The following is a 7165-nucleotide window of genomic DNA, read 5'->3' on the forward strand; positions in this document are numbered from 1 at the left end:
CTCAGATATGCAGATGACACCACCCTTATGGCAGAAAGCAAACAAGAACTAAAAAGCCTCTTGATGAAGGTAAAAGAAGAAGAGTGAAAAAGCTGGCTTAAAATTCAACATTCAAAAAACTAACATCATGGCATCCGGTCCCATTCACTTCATGGCAAACAGATGGGGAAACAGTAGAAAACAGTGACAGACTTTATTTTCTTGGGCTCCAAAATCACTGAGGACAGTGACTGCAGCCATGAAGTTAAAAGACGTTTGCTCCTTGGAAGAAAAGCTATGACCAACCTAGACAGCATATTAAAAAGCAGAGACGTTACTTTGCCAACAAAGGTCTGTATGGTCAGAGCTATAGTTCTTCCAGTAGTCACGCATGGATTTGTGAATGGAACATAAAGAAGGCAGAGCACTGAAGAATTGATGCTTTTGAACTGTGCTGTTGGAGAAGACTCCTGAGAGCCCCTTGGATGATCAAAGGAGATCACACCAGTCAATCCTAAAGAAAATCAATCCTGAGTATTCATTGGAAGGATTGATGCTGAAGCTCCAATCCTTTGGCCACCAGATGTGAAGAGCTGACTCACTGGAAAACACCCTGATGCTGGGAAAGACTGAAGGCAGGAGGAGAAGGGGACAACAGAGGATGAGATGGTTGGATGGCATCACCGACTCAATTGTAAGCAAGCTCTGGGAGATGGTGAAGAACCGGGAAGCCTGGTGTGCTTCAGTCCATGGGGTCGCAAAGAGTTGGACACAACTGAGCAATTGAACACCATCAAAGCCCTTAGGCAGATGTGCCTGGTATGTTCAAGGAACTGCCAGAAGACATGCGGCTGGTTTGGAGAAGGAGGGGAGAAAGAACGAGAAAATGAAGTTAGAGAGGCAGCAGGGCGTCACCATGAGGACGCTGCGTTTATTGGAGTGAGATGAAGAACAGCCCTAACCTGAGGGCTTCGAGCAGTGGAATGGCATGACTCAACTTAGGTTTTAAATGTACTGGTCTGCCTGAGAAGTTTCTGCAGAGGACTAAGGACAGATCTGGGACGATAATTAGGAAGCAAATGCAACAGTTCAGGTAAGAGAAGGTGGTAACTTGGAGCATGGTAGCAGCACTGAGCTTCCTTGTTTCAGTTAAACTTATTTTAGGTGCTTAGTTACAGCACTTCAAACTGAAGATAGACATCAGTCAACTCATCTCTACTAAAGGCCTTAGAATAGGCCACTTCACAGTTATCTGTTTTCCCATATTCCAGTAAGCTGCAGTTCCTCACTCACTGTATAAAATCCCACTGTCTTGAGAAAACCTGTAAAGTGTTAGGGACTCATTAGGCAAGCAATAATGAATAAACATTTCAGGGTGGTTTGGTGGCAGTTCCTGCACTGGATAATGGCCTTGGACTTCTAACGTCTGTCTTAATGCCAGCATTTCTCTGTTTAAAATTAAATCCGTGCTGCATTCCCGTTCTTACCAGGTATGTCATAAGGAGGTAGTTTAAGAACAAAGATTCCCCCAGAGGCAGACGGGAGAGCAAACAGAGCCCCCCCATCATTGCTCAGCCAGGCCGCTGAGGTGGCAGAACTGGGTGAGAGGCCAGGGACTGCCGGAATTAACTGATAGTTGCAAGGATCCCTGAAATCAACTTTTCCGATGTCAGTGAATATTGACTGCATCTGACTTTCGATTGCCAACTCCTGTGGAGAAATGAAAAAGAAAAATCTGTTAAAAACAAAATAAACTAGATTTTTCTCAGTTCCTCCCAATTGCTATCAATGTTTTTAAAGTAAAAAACTGTTGAGCTGAAAAAGGAAGCTGTTCTTTTTAATGCAACTATTTTTGCAACTTAAAATGTATTTGATCATTTGAAATAGTAACCAGGAAAGTATGAGGCTTCCCCAGTGGCTCCTCAGGAAAGAATCTGCCTGCAATGCAGGAGATGTGGGGTCGATCCCTGGGTTGAGAAGATCCCCTGGAGGTGGAAATGGCATCCTGCCCCAGTATTCTTGCCTGGGCAATTCCATGGACATAGGAGCCTGGCAGGCTATATTCCATAGGGTCGCAAAAGAGTCAACTGTGACTTAGTGACTAAACAACAATAACATGAAAGTATGCTTGGTTAGAGCTAGCAAGGAATCCATCCTTTCTTCAATTCCAAAGGACATTGCTTTAATACTAAATTTGTGACCGAGTAACTTGAGAAATAAAGGACATTATACTTAACCAACTTACACTCCTATACATCCGGGAAGGGTGTGGTAAAAGCAACCTATGCACTGTCTGATTGGTTAATATCAAGATTATCACATGATTCTGAGTCTCAGAGACATGAACTCCTCCGGGTAGAAGGACGCAGTTTTGGAATTTGAGGCGAACTGCATTATTCAACAGATTGATGTCCAATGACTCTTCCACCAGCTCCAATGTATCTCCAGAGATTTTCCTATTAAAAAGAAGAGACATTTGTAAAAAACAACAACAAAAAGTTTACGCTTTTCTTTCTGATTGTTGCATGGAAATGTACGACAATAGTTTTCAGGTGAACTCTCCTAATTCAAAAATTTTGGATAAGCAAACTCAAATCAATTCTGACATTCCAAACCACATTTGTATAGTCTACAAAACACAGTATTATAGACAATTCAACTATTATTATATGATTCTCTGTTAAACGGAGACATTTCCAAACTTGATAGCACGTTTAGAACAAAGTGTCAAGTCGCCTCAGTTCAGACTCTTTGCAACCTTATGGACTGCAGCCCTCCAGGCTCCTCTGTCCACAGGATTCTCCAGGCAAGAATCCTGGAGTGGGTTGCCATGTCCTCCTCCAGGGGGGATCTTCCCTACCCAGGGATTGAACACAGATCTAATTTGTCTCCCCTATTGGCAGATGGGTTTTTTACCACTAGCGCCACCTGGGAAACCTTTAGAACAATAGTCAAGTCAATTAAACTCCACTAGGATTAAAATTCACACCACACACTCACACCTTATAGTGTAATGTGGCCTCTACATATAGTTACTATAGCATCAAACTACACTGATCTTATAAATGTGGGTGTTTCCCTTCTAAAGCTTCCTCCTGCTAGGAAGCAGGGTAGACTCTGCCTCACGTACATCTCTGCTAGGTGGTAGCTTCAGAACCATAGAATGTCCTAACTAGTGTCATCTCATCTACCGCACTACCCGAATCTACTCTCTGTCAGCCGTCTTCTATCTCCGGGATCTAAGGCCTCATGATCTGAGGTGGAGCTGATGTCGTAATAACCAAGGGCACAACAGATGTAACGTGCCAGAATCTTTCTGAAACCAGTCCCCCCACCCCAGGTCTGTGGAAAAACTGTCTTCTGTGAAACTGGTCCTTGGTGCCAAGAAGGTTGCAGACTGCTGCTATAGGTGATCACCTTTGGTTTAACAGCTTGACTGACAATAATTTCTAAATCTGTATCTTATTCAGCCCACACTCTCCACTCACCTCCTGACTACTGCCTCAAACTTGCACTTGTATAGCAGGGATCTCAAACTACACCTGTCCAAAACAGAATTCCTGGACCCAGAAAACCAGAAAAAACATCCACGTCACCTGTACTTTTTTTCCAACTCATGGATGGCGTCTCTATAACTTCCAGTTGCTCAAGCCAAAAATCTGGGGTTCACCCTTGAATTTTTTCTTTCTATATACCCTACATCTGATCTGATACTAAACTCTAACGAAATCCCCTTCAAGACCTATCCACGATTAGAACATTTCTCCCAGCCTTGACCACCATCAAACGCATTCTAAGCCACTACAGGCTTTGGTGTGGATGGTGGAACCAACTGCTACCTGGCCTCCCTGCTCCCACCCCTTCCTACTGTGCTCTCTACTCAACACAGCAGACAAGCCATCGTTTAAAAACACTGTTATTCATAGTATTTCTTCACTTAAAACCCTCCTCTCACTCAAAGTAAAAGTCACAGCCTTAAAATAACTGACAAAGCCCTAATCTGCCCCTTGGCTACCTTATTCCTCTATCCCTCATTCTCCCAAGAGGCAGACTTCTGGCCCTTTGCCAGTCTTTGAAAACAACATACAAGCTCCTGTCTCAGGATTTTTGCCCTTTTTCTTCGAAGGCTCTACCTGAAATTTCACCCCTCGAGTACCCTTATTTCCTCTGCTCAAATGTTAACTTATCACTGGGTCTTGCCCAATTACCTTACGTGAAATATTAAAAATAATAATTCCCCTCTCCCCTCCCAGTTCTCCATTCCACATATCACCTGATGAACTATTGTTTTTGGGGATTACTGTTGCTGATCAGCTCCCGCCGAGAGCAAGGACTGTCTGCTTTGTTCCCTGCTATGTTCCCAGTCCCTAAACATTCACTGGAACACATTGTGTGTGTGCAAAGTCACTTCAGTCTGACTCTTCGCAACTCAAAGCCCTCCATAGCTTGCCAGGACCCTCTGTTCATAGGATTCTCCAGGCAAGAACATTGCAGTGGGTTGCCGTGCCCTCCTCCAGGGGATTTTCCTGACCCAGGGATCGAACTCACATCTCTCGTGTCCCTGTACTGGCAGGTGGATTCTTTAGCACTAGCGCCAGAACATGTCAGGCACTCAAAAATATTTCTGAAATCAATGAGATTTGCACCTCTAACATGGGTCTTTCTTCTGAGCCTATAAATTTCAATGCCTACTTGACATTGTCAAAGAGCAACTACACAGACACTTTAATAGCACGTCTAAAAGAATTACTTAACAACTCTCCAAAACCCCTTTTCTATATCTTAGAAGATGGCAATCCTGCAGGATATCTGGTCAGTCACACCAAAAGACAGGAACTTGTCCTTGCTTCCTCCTTTTCCCTTAGCATCCTGTATCCCATATTCAATCTATCACCAGGTCCGAATGAAGCTACCCTCTAAGCGTATCTTGAATCCATCAATTTCTGTTTTTCTAGCCACTCCCACAGCTGAGTCACCAACGTCTTACTTGGTCCATCATAAAAGCAAACTGTTCTTTTGTATTTTACCCATCCTCCCCAAATCTACTTTGCACAAAGTAGACTGATTAGTTTAAAATGTGATTTTCATCGGGTTAGTAATCCTTTATAGACTTTCAGTGACTGCTCAACATACTCAGGATAAAATTTACCATCTTGGGGCTTCCCTGGTAGTCTAGTGGTTAAGAATCTGCTTGCCAACTCCTGGGACACCAGTTCGATCCCTGGCCTAGGAAGACTCCACATGCTACGGAGTAACTAAGCCCATGCTCTAGAGGCTGTGCTCTGGAACAAGAGAAGCCACCGGAATGAGAAGCCCGTGCACTGGAACAAAGACCGAGCACAGCCTGAGGTCCTTCATGATGAGTCCAGCCCAGCTACCTACTCTCAGCATCTCTCACGTCCTTATCCATTTTGCCCATTTGCAGTGAAGCCGCACACATCTTCAGTCAGTTCCTCAAACCTGTCAAATTCTTTTCACCTGGTGGATTTTGGAGATAGTGATCTCACTTGGTCAACTGCCCTCTCCTGCGACACCTTGCCTGGCTAACCTTTCACCCTTCCAATCTCAGGTTAAATGTGACTTACATTAGGCCTTCCCAGCCCCACCAATAATACTTGGTCTTCCCATTAGCCTCTCAAAGCCCTATTCTTCTCCTCTGTGGCAAGTATGAAAAATCTGTATTGATATACCTACATATGAACATTAGCTTAACGCCTTTATCTTTCTCAAAACTGCCCCATGAAAGGTACATCCACTTCTATCCTTACACTGCCACACCCTGCATGATGAAAATGGCGATTGTTTTTGTTAGTCACTTTGTCCCCAGGACACCTAGCAATGCCTGATAAGTAAAGGCTCAAACACATTCATAGAATGAAGGAAGCTATAAAGCACTACAAATACATCATGGGTTCATGTTTAAAACCTGGTCTTTGGGGCTTTAGCCCCTATGCTACATTTCTTCTGCTTTTAGTGTTGCCTGGGAGGATACCTCTTCCAGAACTCTGGGTCTCCTTAATTCTCCACTGATTAAGACATAAATAGAAAGCAGTCTTTCTTTTCCTGTCCACAACCACTTCGGAAAAAGAATGACACCTTAGGGCCAGCCACGAAAATTCAGCCGCCGAACGACCCGACCTTCCAGAGGGTTTGCCAAAGAGAGCACTTACCAATGAATGAATCTGTTTCTGGTGACGGAGAACAACTTGCCACTTTCCACATAGTAGAAGCCTCCCGCGCTCTCACCGTATTTCACGGCTCCGGCCGCTGCATTTGCAGTTCCTGCAAAAGGTGAGTGGTCAGCCTGCACACGTGGTTCTCTGGGGATGACAGGGACTGAGGTCGCTGAGAAAGCAGAGGGGGACGGACTGACAGCGCATACAGAATGAAAGGGAAGGAAAGAGGAAGAAGCAGGACACTAAGGTCGCTCTGATTCCTGTGCTAATAGGCATGTGGGCTCAGAAGGGTAACGGGGGGGTTAGAGATTGAGGAATCCATAGGAGAGGCTCGAGGGGAAGGTTCGGATCGCGCTCTACTGGGATGCTGCCGTACCAATGCCGCAAACGGTGAACTCCCGAAAGTGCCTCGGCCTTTCGCGCTCAGCTCCGCTGAGTTCCACGAAGCTCCGTTCCACGGCTCCCGCCGCCGCCATCTTCCCGCGCCGCCGCGAGGCCCGACGGGACACCAGCAGGGCAGGGCGGGTGTCGTCACTTCCGGGGGGCGGAGCGGGCGGGCAGGTGGGGAAGCCCTTAGAGGTTGAGGGCTGCCGGATCCTGCGTTGTGAGGCGTCCACCGAGTTAGCTGGAGACCAGGTGCGCAGGGAGGGAGCCGAGGGAGAAAAGGCTAGGGGAAGCCTGCCGACTCTGAGGAAACCTTTGCGTGGCCCGCTAGGACGCCCCAAGGGGCGGCGCCATTTTTCCCGGCGGCCTCGGGGCAGGGGGCGGGGCCGGGTTTGTTTCCATTTTAAAAATGCCGGCGCGGGCTGCGGGTCCCAGCCTGCCGCGAGGGGCGAGGACCTGGGAGGCCCGACAGACGGGCGACCTCTACTGGGTTTCGAGCGTGCGGTCACCTCTCCGTGCGTCGTCGTGTCTGTCAGTGAATCTCCGCTGTCTCCTTTTATTCACCCTTAAGCGACCCTTGGGATGGGGTGGCGGGTGATGCGGGCGGGGGCGGTGAAGGGCAGAGT

General features: G+C 46.6%; 1 protein-coding gene across 1 annotated transcript in view; it reads right to left on the minus strand.

Moving 5' to 3' along the window:
* The window catches only part of NUP160 (nucleoporin 160), a 43082-nt gene extending 36406 nt beyond the window's left edge, over nt 1-6676 (minus strand). Inside the window, exons 1-4 of the mRNA XM_043481502.1 lie at nt 6532-6676; nt 6150-6261; nt 2225-2435; nt 1467-1689 (exon numbers count right to left, since the gene is read on the minus strand). Coding sequence (XP_043337437.1) covers nt 1467-1689; nt 2225-2435; nt 6150-6261; nt 6532-6631 — 646 coding nt within the window. The 5' untranslated portion in view covers nt 6632-6676. The remainder of the gene's footprint in view (nt 1-1466; nt 1690-2224; nt 2436-6149; nt 6262-6531) is intronic.
* Nucleotides 6677-7165: the final 489 nt, after the last annotated feature.

The sequence above is a fragment of the Cervus canadensis genome, chromosome 11 (genome assembly GCF_019320065.1).
Source record: "Cervus canadensis isolate Bull #8, Minnesota chromosome 11, ASM1932006v1, whole genome shotgun sequence".
NCBI lineage: Eukaryota > Metazoa > Chordata > Mammalia > Artiodactyla > Cervidae > Cervus > Cervus canadensis.